This window comes from Hyperolius riggenbachi, chromosome 4 (genome assembly GCF_040937935.1).
Source record: "Hyperolius riggenbachi isolate aHypRig1 chromosome 4, aHypRig1.pri, whole genome shotgun sequence".
Lineage (NCBI taxonomy): Eukaryota > Metazoa > Chordata > Amphibia > Anura > Hyperoliidae > Hyperolius > Hyperolius riggenbachi.
In genome coordinates this window covers 1,550,568-1,576,002 of record NC_090649.1, presented here as the reverse complement: position 1 = coordinate 1,576,002, position 25,435 = coordinate 1,550,568, and the positions used below count along the sequence as shown (strand labels likewise).

Here is a 25,435-nt window from a genome sequence, read left to right as displayed (position 1 = left end):
ACCTGCTCCCCCTACACCACCCAGCATAGTGTCCCCAGCACACCTGTGACCTGCTCCCCCTACACCACCCAGCATAGTGTCCCCAGCACACCTGTGGCCTGCTCCCCCTACACCACCCAGCATAGTGTCCCCAACACCATCCAGCATAGTGTCCCCAGCACACCTGTGACCTGCTCCCCCTACACCACCCAGCATAGTGTCCCCAACACCACCCAGCATAGTGTCCCCAGCACACCTGTGACCTGCTCCCCCTACACCACCCAGCATAGTGTCCCCAGCACACCTGTGACCTGCTCCCCCTACACCACCCAGCATAGTGTCCCCAGCACACCTGTGACCTGCTCCCCCTACACCACCCAGCATAGTGTCCCCAACACCACCCAGCATAGTGTCCCCAGCACACCTGTGACCTGCTCCCCCTACACCACCCAGCATAGTGTCCCCAGCACACCTGTGACCTGCTCCCCCTACACCACCCAGCATAGTGTCCCCAGCACACCTGTGTCCTGCTCCCCCTACACCACCCAGCATAGTGTCCCCAACACCACCCAGCATAGTGTCCCCAGCACACCTGTGACCTGCTCCCCCTACACCACCCAGCATAGTGTCCCCAACACCACCCAGCATAGTGTCCCCAGCACACCTGTGACCTGCTCCCCCTACACCACCCAGCATAGTGTCCCCAGCACACCTGTGACCTGCTCCCCCTACACCACCCAGCATAGTGTCCCCAGCACACCTGTGACCTGCTCCCCCTACACCACCCAGCATAGTGTCCCCAACACCACCCAGCATAGTGTCCCCAGCACACCTGTGACCTGCTCCCCCTACACCACCCAGCATAGTGTCCCCAACACCACCCAGCATAGTGTCCCCAGCACACCTGTGACCTGCTCCCCCTACACCACCCAGCATAGTGTCCCCAGCACACCTGTGACCTGCTCCCCCTACACCACCCAGCATAGTGTCCCCAGCACACCTGTGGCCTGCTCCCCCTACACCACCCAGCATAGTGTCCCCAACACACCTGTGACCTGCTCCCCCTACACCACCCAGCATAGTGTCCCCAGCACACCTGTGACCTGCTCCCCCTACACCACCCAGCATAGTGTCCCCAGCACACCTGTGGCCTGCTCCCCCTACACCATCCAGCATAGTGTCCCCAGCACACCTGTGACCTGCTCCCCCTACACCACCCAGCATAGTGTCCCCAACACCACCCAGCATAGTGTCCCCAGCACACCTGTGACCTGCTCCCCCTACACCACCCAGCATAGTGTCCCCAGCACACCTGTGACCTGCTCCCCCTACACCACCCAGCATAGTGTCCCCAGCACACCTGTGACCTGCTCCCCCTACACCACCCAGCATAGTGTCCCCAACACCACCCAGCATAGTGTCCCCAGCACACCTGTGACCTGCTCCCCCTACACCACCCAGCATAGTGTCCCCAACACCACCCAGCATAGTGTCCCCAGCACACCTGTGACCTGCTCCCCCTACACCACCCAGCATAGTGTCCCCAGCACACCTGTGACCTGCTCCCCCTACACCACCCAGCATAGTGTCCCCAGCACACCTGTGACCTGCTCCCCCTACACCACCCAGCATAGTGTCCCCAGCACACCTGTGGCCTGCTCCCCCTACACCACCCAGCATAGTGTCCCCAGCACACCTGTGGCCTGCTCCCCCTACACCACCCAGCATAGTGTCCCCAACACCACCCAGCATAGTGTCCCCAGCACACCTGTGACCTGCTCCCCCTACACCACCCAGCATAGTGTCCCCAACACACCTGTGACCTGCTCCCCCTACACCACCCAGCATAGTGTCCCCAGCACACCTGTGACCTGCTCCCCCTACACCACCCAGCATAGTGTCCCCAACACCACCCAGCATAGTGTCCCCAGCACACCTGTGACCTGCTCCCCCTACACCACCCAGCATAGTGTCCCCAACACCACCCAGCATAGTGTCCCCAGCACACCTGTGACCTGCTCCCCCTACACCACCCAGCATAGTGTCCCCAGCACACCTGTGACCTGCTCCCCCTACACCACCCAGCATAGTGTCCCCAACACACCTGTGACCTGCTCCCCCTACACCACCCAGCATAGTGTCCCCAGCACACCTGTGACCTGCTCCCCCTACACCACCCAGCATAGTGTCCCCAGCACACCTGTGGCCTGCTCCCCCTACACCACCCAGCATAGTGTCCCCAGCACACCTGTGGCCTGCTCCCCCTACACCACCCAGCATAGTGTCCCCAGCACACCTGTGGCCTGCTCCCCCTACACCACCCAGCATAGTGTCCCCAGCACACCTGTGACCTGCTCCCCCTACACCACCCAGCATAGTGTCCCCAGCACACCTGTGACCTGCTCCCCCTACACCACCCAGCATAGTGTCCCCAGCACACCTGTGACCTGCTCCCCCTACACCACCCAGCATAGTGTCCCCAACACCACCCAGCATAGTGTCCCCAGCACACCTGTGACCTGCTCCCCCTACACCACCCAGCATAGTGTCCCCAGCACACCTGTGGCCTGCTCCCCCTACACCACCCAGCATAGTGTCCCCAACACCACCCAGCATAGTGTCCCCAGCACACCTGTGGCCTGCTCCCCCTACACCACCCAGCATAGTGTCCCCAGTACACCTGTGGCCTGCTCCCCCTACACCACCCAGCATAGTGTCCCCAGCACACCTGTGGCCTGCTCCCCCTACACCACACAGCATAGTGTCCCCAACACCACCCAGCATAGTGTCCCCAGCACACCTGTGGCCTGCTCCCCCTACACCACCCAGCATAGTGTCCCCAGCACACCTGTGGCCTGCTCCCCCTACACCACCCAGCATAGTGTCCCCAGCACACCTGTGACCTGCTCCCCCTACACCACCCAGCATAGTGTCCCCAGCACACCTGTGACCTGCTCCCCCTACACCACCCAGCATAGTGTCCCCAGCACACCTGTGACCTGCTCCCCCTACACCACCCAGCATAGTGTCCCCAGCACACCTGTGACCTGCTCCCCCTACACCACCCAGCATAGTGTCCCCAGCACACCTGTGACCTGCTCCCCCTACTCCACCCAGCATAGTGTCCCCAGCACACCTGTGACCTGCTCCCCCTACACCACCCAGCATAGTGTCCCCAGCACACCTGTGACCTGCTCCCCCTACACCACCCAGCATAGTGTCCCCAAAACCAGCCAGCATAGTGTCCCCAGCACACCTGTGGCCTGCTCCCCCTACACCACCCAGCATAGTGTCTCCAGCACACCTGTGACCTGCTCCCCCTACACCACCCAGCATAGTGTCCCCAGCACACCTGTGACCTGCTCCCCCTACTCCTCCCAGCATAGTGTCCCCAGCACACCTGTGGCCTGCTCCCCCTACACCACCCAGCATAGTGTCTCCAGCACACCTGTGACCTGCTCCCCCTACACCACCCAGCATAGTGTCCCCAACACCACCCAGCATAGTGTCCCCAGCTCACCTGTGGCCTGCTCCCCCTACACCACCCAGCATAGTGTCCCCAGCACACCTGTGGCCTGCTCCCCCTACACCACCCAGCATAGTGTCCCCAGCACACCTGTGACCTGCTCCCCCTACACCACCCAGCATAGTGCCCCCTACACCACCCAGCATTGTGTCCCCAGCACACCTGTGACCTGCTCCCCCTACACCACCCAGCATAGTGTCCCCAGCACACCTGTGACCTGCTCCCCATACACCACCCAGCATAGTGTCCCCAGCACACCTGTGACCTGCTCCCCCTACACCACCCAGCATAGTGTCCCCAACACCACCCAGCACAGTGTCCCCAGCACACCTGTGACCTGCTCCCCCTACACCACCCAGCATAGTGTCCCCAGCACACCTGTGACCTGCTCCCCCTACACCACCCAGCATAGTGTCCCCTACACCACCCAGCATTGTGTCCCCAGCACCACCCAGCATAGTGTCCCCTACACCTCCCAGCATAGTGTCCCCTACACCACCCAGCATAGTGTCCCCAGCACACCTGTGACCTGCTCCCCCTACACCACCCAGCATAGTGTCCCCAACACCACCCAGCATAGTGTCCCCAGCACACCTGTGACCTGCTCCCCCAACACTTCCTTCACCTCTCTATATACTGCCCCGAATATTTTCTCACTGACACCTTCCACACTGTACACCTTTGTCCCTGATACACACACACATTGTCCATGACACCTCCTTCCAACCCCACCCCCTTTACATACTGCCCCTGACATCCACCCCTCTACATATTGTCCGTTACACCTCTTTCCATCACCACCCCCTTACATATTGTCCCTGACAGCTCTTTCTTCCTTAGTCCTGTCCTCTCCCCCACCTGTACTCTTTGCCTATACACCCTCACAGCGCTGATAGCTCCCCTCTGCTCACTCTGCTGTTTTTGTGTCTCCGCAGTTGGTGGGTGTAGATGTCGTGGCAGCTTTGGACATGTATGCAGATCGGGGCCAATGGGAGAAGTGTATCGAGATTGCAGCTAAACAGGTAATGCACTGGGAATGAGCAGACCCTGTGATCAATAATCGCTGTTTGTCTGAAATTAGCATTGTGCTGGGATACGGTAACACTGTGCTGGGATACAGTAACACTGTGCTGGGATACAGTGACACTGTGCTGGGATACGGTGACATTGTACTGGGATACAGCAACACTGTGCTGGGATACAGTGACACTGTGCTGGGATACGGTAACACTGTGCTGGGATACGGCGACACTGTGCTGGGATACAGCGTCACTGTGCTGGGATACGGTAACACTGTGCTGGGATACGGTAACACTGTGCTGGGATACAGTGACACTGTGCTGGGATACGGTAACACTGTGCTGGGATACGGTAACACTGTGCTGGGATACAGTAACACTGTGCTGGGATACAGTGACACTGTGCTGGGATACAGTGACACTGTGCTGGGATACGGTGACACTGTGCTGGGATACGGTAACACTGTGCTGGGATACAGTGACACTGTGCTGGGATACGGTGACACTGTGCTGGGATACGGCGACACTGTGCTGGGATACGGCGACACTGTGCTGGGATACGGCGACACTGTGCTGGGATACGGTAACACTGTGCTGGGATACAGTGACACTGTGCTGGGATACAGTGACACTGTGCTGGGATACAGTGACACTGTGCTGGGATACAGTAACATTGTGCTGGGATACAGCGACACTGTGCTGGGATACGGCGACACTGTGCTGGGATACAGTGACACTGTGCTGGGATACAGTGACACTGTGCTGGGATACGGTGACACTGTGCTGGGATACGGTGACACTGTGCTGGGATACGGTAACACTGTGCTGGGATACAGTGACACTGTGCTGGGATACAGTGACACTGTGCTGGGATACAGTGACACTGTGCTGGGATACAGTGACACTGTGCTGGGATACGGCGACACTGTGCTGGGATACAGCGACACTGTGCTGGGATACAGTAACACTGTGCTGGGATACGGTAACACTGTGCTGGGATACAGTGACACTGTGCTGGGATACGGTGACACTGTGCTGGGATACGGTGACACTGTGCTGGGATGCGGTGACACTGTGCTGGGATGCGGTGACACTGTGCTGGGATACGGTGACACTGTGCTGGGATACGGTGACACTGTGCTGGGATACGGTGACACTGTGCTGGGATACGGTGACACTGTGCTGGGATACGGTGACACTGTGCTGGGATACGGTGACACTGTGCTGGGATGCGGTGACACTGTGCTGGGATGCGGTGACACTGTGCTGGGATACGGTGACACTGTGCTGGGATACGGTAACACTGTGCTGGGATACGGTGACACTGTGCTGGGATACGGTGACACTGTGCTGGGATACGGTAACACTGTGCTGGGATACCGTAACACTGTGCTGGGATACAGTAACACTGTGCTGGGATACGGTAACACTGTGCTGGGATACGGTAACACTGTGCTGGGATACTGTGACACTGTGCTGGGATACGGTGACACTGTGCTGGGATACAGTAACACTGTGCTAGGATACGGTAACACTGTGCTGGGATACGGTAACACTGTGCTGGGATACGGTAACACTGTGCTGGGATACGGTGACACTGTGCTGGGATACGGTGACACTGTGCTGGGATACAGTGACACTGTGCTGGGATACGGTGACACTGTGCTGGGATACGGTGACACTGTGCTGGGATACGGTAACACTGTGCTGGGATACAGTAACACTGTGCTGGGATACGGTAACACTGTGCTGGGATACGGTAACACTGTGCTGGGATACGGTAACACTGTGCTGGGATACAGTGACACTGTGCTGGGATACGGTAACACTGTGCTGGGATACAGTGACACTGTGCTGGGATACGGTAACACTGTGCTGGGATACAGTGACACTGTGCTGGGATACGGTAACACTGTGCTGGGATACAGTGACACTGTGCTGGGATACAGGGACACTGTGCTGGGATACGGCGACACTGTGCTGGGATACGGCGACACTGTGCTGGGAGACGGTAACACTGTGCTGGGATACAGTAACACTGTGCTGGGATACAGGGACACTGTGCTGGGATACAGTAACACTGTGCTGGGATACAGTAACACTGTGCTGGGATACGGTGACACTGTGCTGGGATACAGTAACACTGTGCTGGGATACAGTAACACTGTGCTGGGATACGGCGACACTGTGCTGGGATACAGTAACACTGTGCTGGGATACAGTGACACTGTGCTGGGATACAGTAACACTGTGCTGGGATACAGTGACACTGTGCTGGGATACAGTGACACTGTGCTGGGATACAGTAACACTGTGCTGGGATACGGTAACACTGTGCTGGGATACAGTGACACTGTGCTGGGATACGGTAACACTGTGCTGGGATACGGTAACACTGTGCTGGGATACAGTGACACTGTGCTGGGATACGGCGACACTGTGCTGGGATACGGTGACACTGTGCTGGGATACGGTGACACTGTGCTGGGATACGGTAACACTGTGCTGGGATACGGTGACACTGTGCTGGGATACGGTAACACTGTGCTGGGATACAGTGACACTGTGCTGGGATACAGTGACACTGTGCTGGGATACGGTAACACTGTGCTGGGATACAGTGACACTGTGCTGGGATACAGTAACACTGTGCTGGGATACGGTGACACTGTGCTGGGATACAGTGACACTGTGCTGGGATACGGTAACACTGTGCTGGGATACAGTAACATTGTGCTGGGATACAGTGACACTGTGCTGGGATACAGTGACACTGTGCTGGGATACAGTGACACTGTGCTGGGATACGGTAACACTGTGCTGGGATACAGTGACACTGTGCTGGGATACCGTGACACTGTGCTGGGATACAGTAACACTGTGCTGGGATACGGTGACACTGTGCTGGGATACAGTAACATTGTGCTGGGATACGGTAACACTGTGCTGGGATACGGTGACACTGTGCTGGGATACGGTGACACTGTGCTGGGATACGGTGACACTGTGCTGGGATACAGTAACACTGTGCTGGGATACAGTGACACTGTGCTGGGATACAGCGTCACTGTGCTGGGATACGGTAACACTGTGCTGGGATACGGCGATACTGTGCTGGGATACAGTGACACTGTGCTGGGATACAGTGACACTGTGCTGGGATACGGTGACACTGTGCTGGGATACAGTGACACTGTGCTGGGATACAGTAACACTGTGCTGGGATACAGTGACACTGTGCTGGGATACAGCGTCACTGTGCTGGGATACGGTAACACTGTGCTGGGATACAGTGACACTGTGCTGGGATACAGTAACGTTGTGCTGGGATACGGTGACACTGTGCTGGGATACAGTGACACTGTGCTGGGATGCAGTGACACTGTGCTGGGATGCAGTGACACTGTGCTGGGATACGGTGACACTGTTCTGGGATACAGTGACATTGTGCTGGGATACAGTGACACTGTGCTGGGATACGGTAACACTGTGCTGGGATACAGTGACACTGTGCTGGGATACAGTGACACTGTGCTGGGATACAGTGACACTGTGCTGCGATACAGCGTCACTGTGCTGGGATACGGTAACACTGTGCTGGGATACGGCGATACTGTGCTGGGATACGGCGACACTGTGCTGGGATACAGTGACACTGTGCTGGGATACAGTGACACTGTGCTGGGATACAGTGACACTGTTCTAGGATACGGCGACACTGTGCTGGGATACGGCGTCACTGTGCTGGGATACGGTAACACTGTGCTGGGATACAGTGACACTGTGCTGGGATACGGCGACACTGTGCTGGGATACGGTGACACTGTGCTGGGATACGGCGACACTGTGCTGGGATACAGTAACACTGTGCTGGGATACGGTGACACTGTGCTGGGATACAGTAACACTGTGCTGGGATACGGTAACACTGTGCTGGGATACGGTGACACTGTGCTGGGATACGGTAACACTGTGCTGGGATACAGTAACACTGTGCTGGGATACAGTAACACTGTGCTGGGATACAGTGACACTGTGCTGGGATACAGTAACACTGTGCTGGGATACGGTGACATTGTGCTGGGATACAGTAACACTGTGCTGGGATACAGTAACACTGTGCTGGGATACAGTAACACTGTGCTGGGATACAGTAACACTGTGCTGGGATACAGTAACACTGTGCTGGGACACAGTAACACTGTGCTGGGATACGGTGACACTGTGCTGGGATACAGTAACATTGTGCTGGGATACGGTGACACTGTGCTGGGATACAGTGACACTGTGCTGGGATGCAGTGACACTGTGCTGGGATGCAGTGACACTGTGCTGGGATACGGTGACACTGTTCTGGGATACAGTGACATTGTGCTGGGATACAGTGACACTGTGCTGGGATACGGTAACACTGTGCTGGGATACAGTGACACTGTGCTGGGATACAGTGACACTGTGCTGGGATACAGTGACACTGTGCTGCGATACAGCGTCACTGTGCTGGGATACGGTAACACTGTGCTGGGATACGGCGATACTGTGCTGGGATACGGCGACACTGTGCTGGGATACAGTGACACTGTGCTGGGATACAGTGACACTGTGCTGGGATACAGTGACACTGTTCTAGGATACGGCGACACTGTGCTGGGATACAGCGTCACTGTGCTGGGATACGGTAACACTGTGCTGGGATACAGTGACACTGTGCTGGGATACGGCGACACTGTGCTGGGATACAGTGACACTGTGCTGGGATACGGCGACACTGTGCTGGGATACAGTAACACTGTGCTGGGATACGGTGACACTGTGCTGGGATACAGTAACACTGTGCTGGGATACGGTAACACTGTGCTGGGATACGGTGACACTGTGCTGGGATACGGTAACACTGTGCTGGGATACAGTAACACTGTGCTGGGATACAGTAACACTGTGCTGGGATACAGTGACACTGTGCTGGGATACAGTAACACTGTGCTGGGATACGGTGACACTGTGCTGGGATACAGTAACACTGTGCTGGACACTGTGCTGGGATACGGTGACACTGTGCTGGGATACAGTGACACTGTGCTGGGATACGGTGACACTGTGCTGGGATACAGTAACACTGTGCTGGGATACGGTGACACTGTGCTGGGATACTGTGACACTGTGCTGGGATACGGTGACACTGTGCTGGGATACAGTGACACTGTGCTGGGATACGGTGACACTGTGCTGGGATACAGTGACACTGTGCTGGGATACGGTGACACTGTGCTGGGATACAGTAACACTGTGCTGGGATACGGTGACACTGTGCTGGGATACTGTGACACTGTGCTGGGATACGGTAACACTGTGCTGGGATACAGTAACACTGTGCTGGGATACAGTGACACTGTGCTGGGATACGGTGACACTGTGCTGGGATACGGTAACACTGTGCTGGGATACAGTAACACTGTGCTGGGATACAGTGACACTGTGCTGGGATACAGTGACACTGTGCTGGGATACGGTAACACTGTGCTGGGATACGGTAACACTGTGCTGGGATACGGTAACACTGTGTTGGGATACGGTAACACTGTGCTGGGATACAGTGACACTGTGCTGGGATACGGTGACACTGTGCTGGGATACAGTGACACTGTGCTGGGATACAGTGACACTGTGCTGGGATACGGTGACACTGTGCTGGGATACGGTGACACTGTGCTGGGATACGGTAACACTGTGCTGGGATACGGTAACACTGTGTTGGGATACGGTAACACTGTGCTGGGATACAGTGACACTGTGCTGGGATACAGTGACACTGTGCTGGGATACGGTGACACTGTGCTGGGATACGGTAACACTGTGCTGGGATACAGTGACACTGTGCTGGGATACGGTGACACTGTGCTGGGATACGGTAACACTGTGCTGGGATACGGTAACACTGTGCTGGGATACGGTGACACTGTGCTGGGATACGGTGACACTGTGCTGGGATACGGTAACATTGTGCTGGGATACAGTGACACTGTGCTGGGATACAGTGACACTGTGCTGGGATACGGTGACACTGTGCTGGGATACAGTAACACTGTGCTGGGATACGGTGACACTGTGCTGGGATACGGTAACACTGTGCTGGGATACAGTGACACTGTGCTGGGATACGGTAACACTGTGCTGGGATACAGTGACACTGTGCTGGGATACGGTAACACTGTGCTGGGATACAGTGACACTGTACTGGGATACAGTAACACTGTGCTGGGATACAGTGACACTGTGCTGGGATACGGTGACACTGTGCTGGGATACAGTAACACTGTGCTGGGATACAGTGACACTGTGCTGGGATACGGTGACACTGTGCTGGGATACAGTAACACTGTGCTGGGATACGGTGACACTGTGCTGGGATACAGTAACACTGTGCTGGGATACAGTGACACTGTGCTGGGATACGGTGACACTGTGCTGGGATACGGTGACACTGTGCTGGGATACGGTGACACTGTGCTGGGATACGGTAACACTGTGCTGGGATACGGTAACACTGTGCTGGGATACAGTGACACTGTGCTGGGATACAGTGACACTGTGCTGGGATACAGTAACACTGTGCTGGGATACAGTGACACTGTGCTGGGATACAGTGACACTGTGCTGGGATACAGTGACACTGTGCTGGGATACAGTGACACTGTGCTGGGATACGGTGACACTGTGCTGGGATACGGTGACACTGTGCTGGGATACAGTGACACTGTGCTGGGATACAGTGACACTGTGCTGGGATACAGTGACACTGTGCTGGGATACAGTAACACTGTGCTGGGATACAGTGACACTGTGCTGGGATACGGTGACACTGTGCTGGGATACAGCAAGAGTTACCTGCAGTCACCTTATGTTTCTATTTATATATATTTCATAGACATTTTGTCATTTTTCCACATTTCAGGTAATGTCAGTGTGGAGATATATTGAGGTGCTGATGATATTAGGGAGTACAGAAACCTATTCTATCATTTTTATGTCTGCTGTATATCTTTCAGCGGTGGAGGTCAGCCAGTATGGCTTGAAGATATTGGCAGCTAGCTTCATGGACTATTAATGTGATTGTGTGTGGTGTCAATAGACAGACAAAAGGGAACCTCATTACCTGTTTCTGGCTGTCCAGAGGAACTGTACTCTGTGATCTTTTGTATTAATGTAGACAGCTGCCATTGTCTTCAGTGAATGGACCAGTCCCCCTTCAATAGGCAAGGACGCAGCACATTAGGCCACCAGCAGTCACTTTGATCTGCTGCCCCAGGTGTGATGTCTGCCTACCAGCAAATACAGGCAAACTGCTACCTGTAACCAAAAGGCCATCTTTTCATGTATGTGCGAAAATACACTTTAACCAAGGGAATAATGTGGAGGAAGCTTTTTGATGTCTGATAGGGTACAATCTCACCTATTGAATTCTGCAAGCTTCAAGAAGCTAAAACAGGAACCCCTTTGAAGTTTGCATATCACAAGAAAGATTATGACAAGCGTTCGGTGATGTCACAAACGGGGAAACTGCATTAGTTCCTGGGGGCTGGACATTAAATGCCCCAGGGGAAACTTAGGACTATTTAAGGTGGCCCAGGACAGCCACCGGTGTCTTCTCTCGGAGGTAGCGAATAGCTAGGGAGGATCGCGACTCCTGGTCGAAACGGCGTCCTCCCGTCAAACAACGTTCTAACCTAAGCTGGTAACGTTTTTTTTAATCCCCATTTTTATTTTACGCAAATATCCGTGTGTGTTATTTTTGTAACTTTTATCTTGTAACATTTTTACTTTGTTTTTTGTAATCTTTTTGTATATATTAAGTTTTGCACTGTTCTATGTTTTTCTAGAATATTAAATTATTATTTAATAAGTTTGACTTCTGCCGTACTAAACTAACACTCATAGCCTAGAAGAGACTGAAGTGTAACCGTGTATAAGTTCATGCCTAATTGTACGCTTGAGCAACACTACCGTATGAAATTGTAATTGCATTGTGTGTGGGGGCGTTTGTCATACGTTGGCCTAAGCGCGCAGCTGACCCAACGTACGAACAACGCCAGTGCGAGTAGCGACAGCAGAGTGGCTAACAGTATCGTTCGGAACGACTGTTAGTGGGTCTTTGCTTCACGACAGTGTAAGATTGCAACTGTGTGTGTGTGTGGGTGCGTGGCGTTCCCGTATTTGGCCTAAGCGCAAAGCTGACCCAAATACGAAAACGCAGATTGCGTATTGAGCACTCGATAGCTGAGTGAACGTGTCTAGCAACGCTAGTGGTGGCAGTGGGAAGTGTTTGAGGGGTTCCAGCCTTGTTTGTAGCTTAAATAAGGCTGTTCCCCGCTTAATCTGGTCAAACCCGCAGTCGGGAACCGTATACGCAGGCGTGCCGCGGGCCGGTTCCTGACATAATTGGCTGGCAGTGGTGGCATCGTTTAGTACATTAGTACGCAGTTTAGCTCGCTATTCTGAGTACTAAAGGCTGGAAGCTTGCTAGAAGCAACTAGCCTACAGAAGTCTACTCAGTGCAGAATCTATATACTTTTTTTTTTGTTCAAAGATACACACTTGGTGTTTGCTTTCCCTCCCCCCCTTTTTTTTCTTTTTATTTTGTGCAACACGATGGCTCAGAAAGCATCCAGCTATGCAAGGCAAAACAAAGAGATACTACTCAACCTGTGTGAGCACAAAGGCATCGAGACGGCGAGCGGCCAGACTAAGGAGCAGTTAGTTCGTGCGCTCGAGGAGTATGATGAGGCAGAGCGAGCCCGTGCTTCAACGTCAGCGGATGCAGCTCACGACACGCCAGAGGAGGAATCGCTCCCGCCACAGAATGCGAGGGGAGACGATGTCCTGGACGATCCACCGAGCAGGGAGATGCCATCTCTGGAAGCTGATCTACAGCTACTGAACTCGGCTGATCCTGAACTGCGCCTAAAGCTGATCCTACTGCACCGACAGGCAGAGAAGGAACAAGCGGCACAGCGACTCCGGGCAGAGGAGGGAAGAGCTGAACGGCAACACCAGCTGGAGCTGGCTAAACTTCAGCAGCAGAACCGGTCTGCTGGACCCGCAGAACGCGAAGGTGAGCGAGTCCACAGAATCCCCCTGGATAAGTTCCCCGCTATGGACAAGGACTCTGACATAGACACTTTCCTACAGGGGTTTGAAAGGACTTGTCGGCAGTATGGGGTGCCCCGTGAGCAGTGGGCAAGATACCTCACACCAGGGCTGAGAGGCAAGGCCCTGGAGGCATTTGTGAGTCTCCCCCAGGAGGAAGAAACAGACTTTGAGGCAATTAAGAAAGCCATCATTGCGCGATACCACCTCACGCCAGAGGTGTATCGCAAACGTTTCAGGACAGTGCAGCGAGGTCCTAATGACAGCTACCTGGATCATGCTTGCAACCTGCGCACTGCCTTCCAGCAGTGGCTAAAAGGACTGTCAGTTAAAACCTTGGATGCCCTGCAGGAGCTGATGATAAAAGACCAGTTCCTACACACCTGTCCTGTTGAGGTCCGGCTGTTTGTGCTGGATCGAGAACCAAAGACAGTGGATGAGGCTGCGGAAATGGCCGATGCCTACACCGCCCATAGAGCACCTGAGTCCCGGAGGACTACTACGCCCAGCTGGAGAGGAGAACAGATTGCTAAACCTGTTTCACCCAGCACCCAGAGGAGGCAAGCACCGCTGTCTCCTGGATTCAAGCAACCTGACACTCGGAAATGCTTTGTATGTGACAGGGTGGGTCATATCAGCACGACTTGCCCAGAGAGGAAGAGGGAGGCCCCAAAATCCAGTGAGGCCTCAAACGCCAGTGAAGTCCCAACGGCTTTGTGTGCTACCAGGAATGCCACTGGCTATGCAGAGAATCTGCAGCTTGTCACGGTTGGGGGTACAGTTGCCACTGGGCTGAGAGACACTGGAGCAGAAGTGACTCTCATACATCCCCAGCTTGTGAACCCGGAGCAGTACATACCTGGGAAAATGATTGCTGTCCGAGGAATTGGGGGTGTCACCCCAGCCATACCCACCGCCTTGGTCCACCTGAATTGGGGGGCCGGCAGCGGATTGAGAGAAGTTGGGGTAACAGACAAAATCCCTACCAACGTTTTGCTGGGTACTGACCTGGGACGGTTAGTGGCCCGGTATGAGCCTACTCCAAACCCTGTGGGGCCTGCATCCCCAGCAGAAGTTCAGGACTCGTGCAAGGTACTGTTTGATAATGCTGTGCAAGTAGGGAGTGCTAGTGAGGCCCCAGGGGCTATGGACTGTTTGCTAGGAGCCAGCCCTAGTGATTCTCCAGTGCCTAGGCCTGGAGTGGGACATGTTGATCCGGAGAATGCAGAAACTGATGATGTCCTTTATGACGCATGGACTATCGAGGCGATCGATGCAAGAACTAGTGATGCTACTTGTGAAGTGCTGGGTAGCACTGGGTATAATGCAGCAGATAATGTTGATGTGGAATGTAATGTTCTAAATGTCAATATGTGTAAGATGGATAATGCTGATGTCATATGTGTTGTGCTACATAATGCTGTGTGTCAGGTGGACACTCCGTCGGCTGCAGGAGTAACCAGCCGGGCTCGCTGGGCTGCAGCAGATGGATTGCCCACTGAAGGGGCAGACGGCACCAGGCCAGATCTTTCCCCTTCAGATGTTTTTAAGACCAAATGTGATGTGATTCATGATGTGTATAATGTGGGCACTCCCTCAGCTGCAGTGGTAACCCGCAGTGCTAGCGGGTCTACAGCAGAGGGACTGTCCACCGAAGTGGCAAATGTTGCTGGGTCAGCCACATCCAATTCGGAACCTGGCCCGGAGGGCCCAGGAGCCTCTCCGTTTGCAGCCTTCCTGGAATGTGTGACAGGCAGCACTGAGCTCTCTGGGGCGGTTCGATTTGACAGCAGCCTGGAAGAGCTCAGGGGGCTAGCCAGCAGGTCACCAGCTGGGAGGGGCGGGCTGAGAGGGTCCTGGGAAGTTATTCCCTCTGAGCTGTCTGAAGTGGAGGAGACAGACCGGCAGATAATCGTTCCCCAAAGGGACCGAGAGATAGGTCCTGCCACTATAGAGAGAGTGCGTGTAGCGACTGTGGGGACCCTTCCCCAGCTGCAGCACTGTCTTTATGGTCACGAATTCACGGTCGTCACTGACACGCATTCCCCTGGTTGGTTACGTCAGGTTGCCAAGGGCAACGACACATTGCAGCAACCTGACCTAGCTTTCCAGTCGTGTAGCTTGGAGCTAACTGACAGGTGGGGAACCCTCCTGAGGATGCTAAAGGGTTTCCCCACCCGGCCAGGCCGTCAATGTAGGCTTTGGCAGGATGATTCGTTAGAATCACCTGCCAGCGCTATCGGGAAGGGGAGCAATCATTGGAATGCTGATGGGCTGTCCCGTCAAGCAGAACCAACAGTGTAGGTGCTGGCAGGATGATCTGGGAAGATCATCTGCCTTGCACCAAGTTAACGGCGGAGGTGTGGAGATATATTGAGGTGCTGATGATATTAGGGAGTACAGAAACCTATTCTATCATTTTTATGTCTGCTGTATATCTTTCAGAGGTGGAGGTCAGCCAGTATGGCTTGAAGATATTGGCAGCTAGCTTCATGGACTAGTAATGTGATTGTGTGTGGTGTCAATAGACAGACAAAAGGGAACCTCATTACCTGTTTCTGGCTGTCCAGAGGAACTGTACTCTGTGATCTTTTGTATTAATGTAGACAGCTGCCATTGTCTTCAGTGAATGGACCAGTCCCCCTTCAATAGGCAAGGACGCAGCACATTAGGCCACCAGCAGTCACTTTGATCTGCTGCCCCAGGTGTGATGTCTGCCTACCAGCAAATACAGGCAAACTGCTACCTGTAACCAAAAGGCCATCTTTTCATGTATGTGCGAAAATACACTTTAACCAAGGGAATAATGTGGAGAAAGCTTTTTGATGTCTGATAGGGTACAATCTCACCTATTGAATTCTGCAAGCTTCAAGAAGCTAAAACAGGAACCCCTTTGAAGTTTGCATATCACAAGAAAGATTATGACAAGCGTTCGGTGATGTCACAAACGGGGAAACTGCATTAGTTCCTGGGGGCTGGACATTAAATGCCCCAGGGGAAACTTAGGACTATTTAAGGTGGCCCAGGACAGCCACCGGTGTCTTCTCTCGGAGGTAGCGAATAGCTAGGGAGGATCGCGACTCCTGGTCGAAACGGCGTCCTCCCGTCAAACAACGTTCTAACCTAAGCTGGTAACGTTTTTTTTAATCCCCATTTTTATTTTACGCAAATATCCGTGTGTGTTATTTTTGTAACTTTTATCTTGTAACATTTTTACTTTGTTTTTTGTAATCTTTTTGTATATATTAAGTTTTGCACTGTTCTATGTTTTTCTAGAATATTAAATTATTATTTAATAAGTTTGACTTCTGCCGTACTAAACTAACACTCATAGCCTAGAAGAGACTGAAGTGTAACCGTGTATAAGTTCATGCCTAATTGTACGCTTGAGCAACACTACCGTATGAAATTGTAATTGCATTGTGTGTGGGGGCGTTTGTCATACGTTGGCCTAAGCGCGCAGCTGACCCAACGTACGAACAACGCCAGTGCGAGTAGCGACCGCAGAGTGGCTAACAGTATCGTTCGGAACGACTGTTAGTGGGTCTTTGCTTCACGACAGTGTAAGATTGCAACTGTGTGTGTGTGTGGGTGCGTGGCGTTCCCGTATTTGGCCTAAGCGCAAAGCTGACCCAAATACGAAAACGCAGATTGCGTATTGAGCACTCGATAGCTGAGTGAACGTGTCTAGCAACGCTAGTGGTGGCAGTGGGAAGTGTTTGAGGGGTTCCAGCCTTGTTTGTAGCTTAAATAAGGCTGTTCCCCGCTTAATCTGGTCAAACCCGCAGTCGGGAACCGTATACGCAGGCGTGCCGCGGGCCGGTTCCTGACAGTCAGGTTTACAGAACTAAGTGGTTTTGTTACTGGAGGAAATATATGAAAGTTTCAGGATGTAACTCATACTTGTGTCATGAGTTAGATATGTATGAATTCATACACTCCTCTGCTGGGAAGGCATTGTGGGGACTCCCAGTGGCTGGGGGAGGAATTGCAGCTGTGCATGGAGGGAACAGGGCTGCTGGGAGCTGCTGTAGCAGGGTGTCCTGTGTGGGAGGTCACTGTGGAGTGACAGCAGGACCTGCAGTGTCCGGGTACACTCCTCCTCTGGGAAGGCATTGTGGGGACTCCCAGTGGCTGGGGGAGAAATTGCAGCTGAGGCAGAGGGAACAGGGCTGCTGGGAGCTGCTGTAGCAGGGTGTCCTGTGTGGGAGGTCTCTGTGGAGTGACAGCAGGACCTACAGTGTCTGGGTACACTCCTCCTCTGGGAAGGCATTGTGGGGACTCCCAGTGGCTGGGGGAGAAATTGCAGCTGAGGCAGAGGGAACAGGGCTGCTGGGAGCTGCTGTAGCAGGGTGTCCTGTGTGGGAGGTCTCTGTGGAGTGACAGCAGGACCTACAGTGTCTGGGTACACTCCTCCTCTGGGAAGGCATTGTGGGGACTCCTAGTGGCTGGGGGTGGAATTGCAGCTGAGGCAGAGGGAACAGGGCTGCTGGGAGCTGCTGTAACAGGGTGTCCTGTGTGGGAGGTCTCTGTGGAGTGACAGCAGGACCTACAGTGTCTGGGTACACTCCTCCTCTGGGAAGGCATTGCGGGGACCTCCAGTGGCTGGGGGTGGAATTGCAGCTGTGCATGGAGGGAACAGGGCTGCTGGGAACTGCTGTAGCAGGGTGTCCTGTGTGGGAGGTCTCTGTGGAGTGACAGCAGGACCTGCAGTGTCCAGGTACACTCCTCCCCGGAAAGGCATTGCGGGGACCCCCAGTGGCTGGGGGTGGAATTGCAGCTGAGGCAGAGGGAACAGGGCTGCTGGCAGCTGCTGTAGCAGGGTGTCCTGTGTGGGAGGTCACTGTGGAGTGACAGCAGGACCTGCAGTGTCCGGGTACACTCCTCTCCTAGGAAGGCATTGCGGGGACCCCCAGTGGCTGGGGGTGGAATTGCAGCGGAGGCAGAGGGAACAGGGCTGCTGGGAGCTGCTGTAGCAGGATGTCCTGTGTGGGAGGTCACTGTGGAGTGACAACAAGACCTGCATTGTCCAGGTACACTTCTCCCCTGGGAAGGCATTGCGGGGACCTCCAGCATTGCGGGGACCTCCAGTGGCTGGGGGAGGAATTTCAGCTGAGACAGAGGGAACAGGACTGCTGGGAGCTGCTGTAGCAGGATGTCCTGTGTGGGAGGTCTTTGTGGAGTGACAACAGTACCTGCAGTGTCCGGGTACACTCCTCTGCTGGGAAGGCATTGCGGGGACCCCCAGTGGTTGGGGGTGGAATTACAGCTGTGCATGGAGGGAACAGGGCTGCTGGGAGCTGCTGTAGCAGGGTGTCCTGTGTGGGAGGTCTCTGTGGAGTGACAGCAGGACCTGCAGTGTCTGGGTACACTCCTCCTCTGGGAAGGCATTGTGGGGACTCCCAGTGGCTGGGGGAGAAATTGCAGCTGAGGCAGAGGGAACAGGGCTGCTGGGAGCTGCTGTAGCAGGGTGTCCTGTGTGGGAGGTCTCTGTGGAGTGACAGCAGGACCTGCAGTGTCCGGGTACACTCCTCCTCTGGGAAGGCATTGCGGGGACCTCCAGTGGCTGGGGGAGGAATTGCAGCTGAGGCAGAGGGAACAGGGCTGATGGAAGCTGCTGTAGCAGGGTGTCCTGTGTGTGAGGTCACTGTGGAGTGACAGCAGGACCTGCAGTGTCCGGGTACACTCCTCCCTGGGAAGGCATTGCGGGGACCTCCAGTTGCTGGGGGTGGAATTGCAGCTGAGGCAGAGGGAACAGGGCTGCTGGGAGCTGCTGTAGCAGGGTGTCCTGTGTGGGAGGTCTCTGTGGAGTGACAGCAGGACCTACAGTGTCCGGGTACACTCCTCTGCTGGGAAGGCATTTGGGGACCTCCAGTGGCTGGGGGTGGAGTTGCAGCTGAGGCAGAGGGAACAGGGCTGCTGGGAGCTGCTGTAGCAGGATGTCCTGTGTGGGAGGTCTCTGTGGAGTGACAGCAGGACCTGCAGTGTCCGGGTACACTCCTATGCTGGGAAGGCATTGCGGGGACCTCCAGTGGCTGGGGGTGGAATTGCATCTGTACTTGGAGGGAACAGGGCTGCTGGGAGCTGCTGTAGCAGGGTGTCCTGTGTGGGAGGTCTCTCTGGAGTGACAGCAGGACCTGCAGTGTCCGGGTACACTCCTCTGCTGGGAAGGCATTGCGGGGACCCCCAGTGGCTGGGGGTGGAATGGCAGCTGAGGCAGAGGGAACAGGACTGCTGGGAGCTGCTGTAGCAGGATGTCCTGTGTGGGAGGTCTCTGTGGAGTGACAACAGGACCTGCAGTGTCCGGGTACACTCCTCTGCTGGGAAGGCATTGCGGGGACCCCCAGTGGTTGGGGGTGGAATTACAGCTGTGCATGGAGGGAACAGGGCTGCTGGGAGCTGCTGTAGCAGGGAGTCCTGTGTGGGAGGTCACTGTGGAGTGACAGCAGGACCTACAGTGTCTGGGTACACTCCTCCTCTGGGAAGGCATTGCGAGGACTCCCAGTGGCTGGGGGAGGAATTGCAGCTGAGGCAGAGGGAACAGGGCTGCTGGGAGCTGTTGTAGCAGGATGTCCTGTGTGGGAGGTCACTGTGGAGTAACAGCAGGACCTGCAGTGTCCGGGTACACTCCTCTGCTGGCAAGGCATTGCGGGGACTCCTAGTGGCTGGGGGTGGAATTGCAGCTGAGGCAGAGGGAACAGGGCTGCTGGGAGCTGCTGTAGCAGGGTGTCCTGTGTGGGAGGTCACTGTGGAGTGACAACAGGACCTGCAGTGTCCGGGTACACTCCTCTGCTGGGAAGGCATTGCAGGGACCCCCAGTGGCAGGGGGTGGAATTGCAGCTGTGCATGGAGGGAACAGGACTGCTGGGAGCTGCTGTAGCAGGATGTCCTGTGTGGGAGGTCACTGTGGAGTGACAGCAGGTCCTGCAGTGTCCGGGTACACTCCTCCTCTGGGAAGGCATTGCGGGGACCTCCAGTGGCTGGGGGAGGAATTGCAGCTGAGGCAGAGGGAACAGGGCTGATGGAAGCTGCTGTAGCAGGGTGTCCTGTGTGTGAGGTCACTGTGGAGTGACAGCAGGACCTGCAGTGCCGGGTACACTCCTCCCTGGGAAGGCATTGCGGGGACCCCCAGTTGCTGGGGGTGGAATTGCAGCTGAGGCAGAGGGAACAGGGCTGCTGGGAGCTGCTGTAGCAGGGTGTCCTGTGTGGGAGGTCTCTGTGGAGTGACAGCAGGACCTACAGTGTCCGGGTACACTCCTCTGCTGGGAAGGCATTGCGGGGACCTCCAGTGGCTGGGGGTGGAGTTGCAGCTGAGGCAGAGGGAACAGGGCTGCTCGGAGCTGCTGTAGCAGGATGTCCTGTGTGGGAGGTCTCTGTGGAGTGACAGCAGGACCTGCAGTGTTCGGGTACACTCCTTTGCTGGGAAGGCATTGCGGGACCTCCAGTGGCTGGGGGTGGAATTGCATCTGTACTTGGAGGGAACAGGGCTGCTGGGAGCTGCTGTAGCAGGGTGTCCTATGTGGGAGGTCTCTCTGGAGTGACAGCAGGACCTGCAGTGTCCGGGTACACTCCTCCGCTGGGAAGGCATTGCGGGGACTCCCAGTGGCTGGGTGTGGAATTACAGCTGTACATGGAGGGAACAGGGCTGCTGGGAGCTGCTGTAGCAGGGTGTCCTGTGTGGGAGGTCACTGTGGAGTGACAACAGGACCTGCAGTGTCCGGGTACACTCCTCTGCTGGGAAGGCATTGCAGGGACCCCCAGTTGCTGGGGGTGGAATTGCAGCTGTGCATGGAGGGAACAGGACTGCTGGGAGCTGCTGTAGCAGGATGTCCTGTGTGGGAGGTCACTGTGGAGTGTCAGCAGGACCTGCAGTGTCCGGGTACACTCCTCCCTGGGAAGGCATTGCGGGGACCCCCAGTTGCTGGGGGTGGAATTGCAGCTGAGGCAGAGGGAACAGGGCTGCTGGGAGCTGCTGTAGCAGGGTGTCCTGTGTGGGAGGTCTCTGTGGAGTGACAGCAGGACCTACAGTGTCCGGGTACACTCCTCTGCTGGGAAGGCATTGCGGGGACCTCCAGTTGCTGGGGGTGGAATTGCAGCTGAGGCAGAGGGAACAGGGCTGCTGGGAGCTGCTGTAGCAGGGTGTCCTGTGTGGGAGGTCTCTGTGGAGTGACAGCAGGACCTACAGTGTCCGGGTACACTCCTCTGCTGGGAAGGCATTGCGAGGACCTCCAGTGGCTGGGGGTGGAATTGCAGCTGAGGCAGAGGGAACAGGGCTGCTGGGAGCTGCTGTAGCAGGGTGTCCTGTGTGGGAGGTCACTGTGGAGTGACAACAGGACCTGCAGTGTCTGGGTACACTCCTCTGCTGGGAAGGCATTGCGGGGACCTCCAGTGGCTGGGGGTGGAATTGCAGCTGAGGCAGAGGGAACAGGGCTACTGGGAGCTGCTGTAGCAGGGTGTCCTGTGTGGGAGGTCTCTGTGGAGTGACAGCAGGACCTGCAGTGTCCGGATACACTCCTCTGCTGGGAAGGCATTGCGAGGACCTCCAGTGGCTGGGGGTGGAATTGCAGCTATACATGGAGGGAACAGGGCTGCTGGGAGCTGCTGTAGCAGGGTGTCCTGTGTGGGAGGTCTCTGTGGAGTGACAGCAGGACCTGCAGTTTCCGGGTACACTCCTCCTCTGGGAAGGCATTGCGGGGACCTCCAGTGGCTGGGGGTGGAATTGCATCTGTACATGGAGGGAACAGGGCTGCTGGGAGCTGCTGTAGCAGGGTGTCCTTGGTGGGAGGTCACTGTGGAGTGACAGCAGGACCTGCAGTGTCCGGGTACACTCCTCCCCTGGGAAGGCAATGCGGGGACTCCTAGTGGCTGGGGGTGGAATTGCATCTGTACATGGAGCGAACAGGGCTGCTGGGAGCTGCTGTAGCAGGGTGTCCTGTGTGGGAGGTCACTGTGGAGTGACAGCAGGACCTGCAGTGTCCGGGTACACTCCTCTGCTGTGAAGGCATTGCGGGGACTCCCAGTGGCTGGGGGAGGAATTGCAGCTGAGACAGAGGGGACAGGGCTGCTGGGAGTTGCTGTAGCAGGGTGTCCTGTGTGGGAGGTCACTGTGGAGTGACAGCAGGACCTGCAGTGTCCAGGTACACTCCTCCCCGGGAAGGCATTGCGGGGACCTCCAGTGGCTGGGGGTGAAATTGCATCTGTACATGGAGGGGACAGGGCTGCTGCGAGCTGCTGTAGCAGGGTGTCCTGTGTGGGAGGTCACTGTGGAGTGACAGCAGGACCTGCAGTGTCCAGGTACACTCCTCCTCTGGGAATGCATTGCGGGGACCTCCAGTGGCTGGGGGTGGAATTGCAGCTGAGGCAGAGGGAACAGGGCTGCTGGGAGCTGCTGTAGCAGGATGTCCTGTGTGGGAGGTCACTGTGGAGAGACAGCAGGACCTGCAGTGTCCGGGTACACTCCTCTGGTGGGAAGGCATTGCGGGGACCTCCAGTGGCTGGGGGTGGAATTGCATCTATACATGGAGGGAACAGGGCTGCTGGGAGCTGCTGTAGCAGGGTGTCCTGTGTGGGAGGTCTCTGTGGAGTGACAGCAGGACCTGCAGTGTCTAGGTACACTCCTCTGCTGGGAAGGCATTGCGGGGACCCCCAGTGGCTGGGGGTGGAATTGCAGCTGAGGCAGAGGGAACAGGGCTGCTGGGAGCTGCTGTAGCAGGATGTCCTGTGTGGGAGGTCACTGTGGAGTGACAGCAGGACCTGCAGTGTCCGGGTACACTCCTCCTCTGGGAAGGCATTGCGGGGACTCCCAGTGGCTGGGGGTGGAATTGCATCTGTACATGGAGGGACCAGGGCTGCTGGGAGCTGCTGTAGCAGGGTGTCCTGTGTGGGAGGTCACTGTGGAGTGACAGCAGGACCTGCAGTGTCTGAGTACACTCCTCTGCTGGGAAGGCATTGCGGGGACCCCCAGTGGCTGGGGGTGGAATTGCAGCGGAGGCAGAGGGAACAGGGCTGCTGGGAGCTGCTGTAGCAGGGTGTCCTGTGTGGAAGGTCACTGTGGAGTGACAACAAGACCTGCATTGTCCAGGTACACTCCTCCCCTGGGAAGGCATTGCGGGGACCTCCAGTGGCTGGGGGAGGAATTTCAGCTGAGACAGAGGGAACAGGACTGCTGGGAGCTGCTGTAGCAGGATGTCCTGTGTGGGAGGTCTCTGTGGAGTGACAACAGGACCTGCAGTGTCCGGGTACACTCCTCTGCTGGGAAGGCATTGCGGGGACCCCCAGTGGCTGGGGGTGGAATTACAGCTGTGCATGGAGGGAACAGGGCTGCTGGGAGCTGCTGTAGCAGGGTGTCCTGTGTGGGAGGTCACTGTGGAGTGACAGTAGGACCTACAGTGTCTGGGTACACTCCTCCTCTGGGAAGGCATTGCGAGGACTCCCAGTGGCTGGGGGAGGAATTGCAGCTGAGGCAGAGGGAACAGGGCTGCTGGGAGCTGTTGTAGCAGGATGTCCTGTGTGGGAGGTCACTGTGGAGTAACAGCAGGACCTGCAGTGTCCGGGTACACTCCTCTGCTGGCAAGGCATTGCGGGGACTCCTAGTGGCTGGGGGTGGAATTGCAGCTGAGGCAGAGGGAACAGGGCTGCTGGGAGCTGCTGTAGCAGGGTGTCCTGTGTGGGAGGTCACTGTGGAGTGACAACAGGACCTGCAGTGTCCGGGTACACTCCTCTGCTGGGAAGGCATTGCAGGGACCCCCAGTGGCAGGGGGTGGAATTGCAGCTGTGCATGGAGGGAACAGGACTGCTGGGAGCTGCTGTAGCAGGATGTCCTGTGTGGGAGGTCACTGTGGAGTGACAGCAGGACCTGCAGTGTCTGGGTACACTCCTCCTCTGGGAAGGCGTTGTGGGGACTCCCAGTGGCTGGGGGAGAAATTGCAGCTGAGGCAGAGGGAACAGGGCTGCTGGGAGCTGCTGTAGCAGGGTGTCCTGTGTGGGAGGTCTCTGTGGAGTGACAGCAGGACCTGCAGTGTCCGGGTACACTCCTCCTCTGGGAAGGCATTGCGGGGACCTCCAGTGGCTGGGGGAGGAATTGCAGCTGAGGCAGAGGGAACAGGGCTGATGGAAGCTGCTGTAGCAGGGTGTCCTGTGTGTGAGGTCACTGTGGAGTGACAGCAGGACCTGCAGTGTCCGGGTACACTCCTCCCTGGGAAGGCATTGCGGGGGCCTCCAGTTGCTGGGGGTGGAATTGCAGCTGAGGCAGAGGGAACAGGGCTGCTGGGAGCTGCTGTAGCAGGGTGTCCTGTGTGGGAGGTCTCTGTGGAGTGACAGCAGGACCTACAGTGTCCGGGTACACTCCTCTGCTGGGAAGGCATTTGGGGACCTCCAGTGGCTGGGGGTGGAGTTGCAGCTGAGGCAGAGGGAACAGGGCTGCTGGGAGCTGCTGTAGCAGGATGTCCTGTGTGGGAGGTCTCTGTGGAGTGACAGCAGGACCTGCAGTGTCCGGGTACACTCCTCTGCTGTGAAGGCATTGCGGGGACTCCCAGTGGCTGGGGGAGGAATTGCAGCTGAGACAGAGGGGACAGGGCTGCTGGGAGCTGCTGTAGCAGGGTGTCCTGTGTGGGAGGTCACTGTGGAGTGACAGCAGGACCTGCAGTGTCCGGGTACACTCCTCTGCTGGGAAGGCATTGCGGGGACCCCCAGTGGCTGGGGGTGGAATGGCAGCTGAGGCAGAGGGAACAGGACTGCTGGGAGCTGCTGTAGCAGGATGTCCTGTGTG

General features: G+C 56.1%; 1 protein-coding gene across 1 annotated transcript in view; it reads left to right on the top strand.

The window, feature by feature from the left end:
- The window catches only part of IFT172 (intraflagellar transport 172), a 619,018-nt gene that overhangs the window by 513,485 nt on the left and 80,098 nt on the right, over nucleotides 1-25,435 (top strand). The window contains exon 39 of the mRNA XM_068279802.1: nucleotides 4,441-4,527. Within this exon, the coding sequence (XP_068135903.1) occupies nucleotides 4,441-4,527 (87 nt within the window). The remainder of the gene's footprint in view (nucleotides 1-4,440; nucleotides 4,528-25,435) is intronic.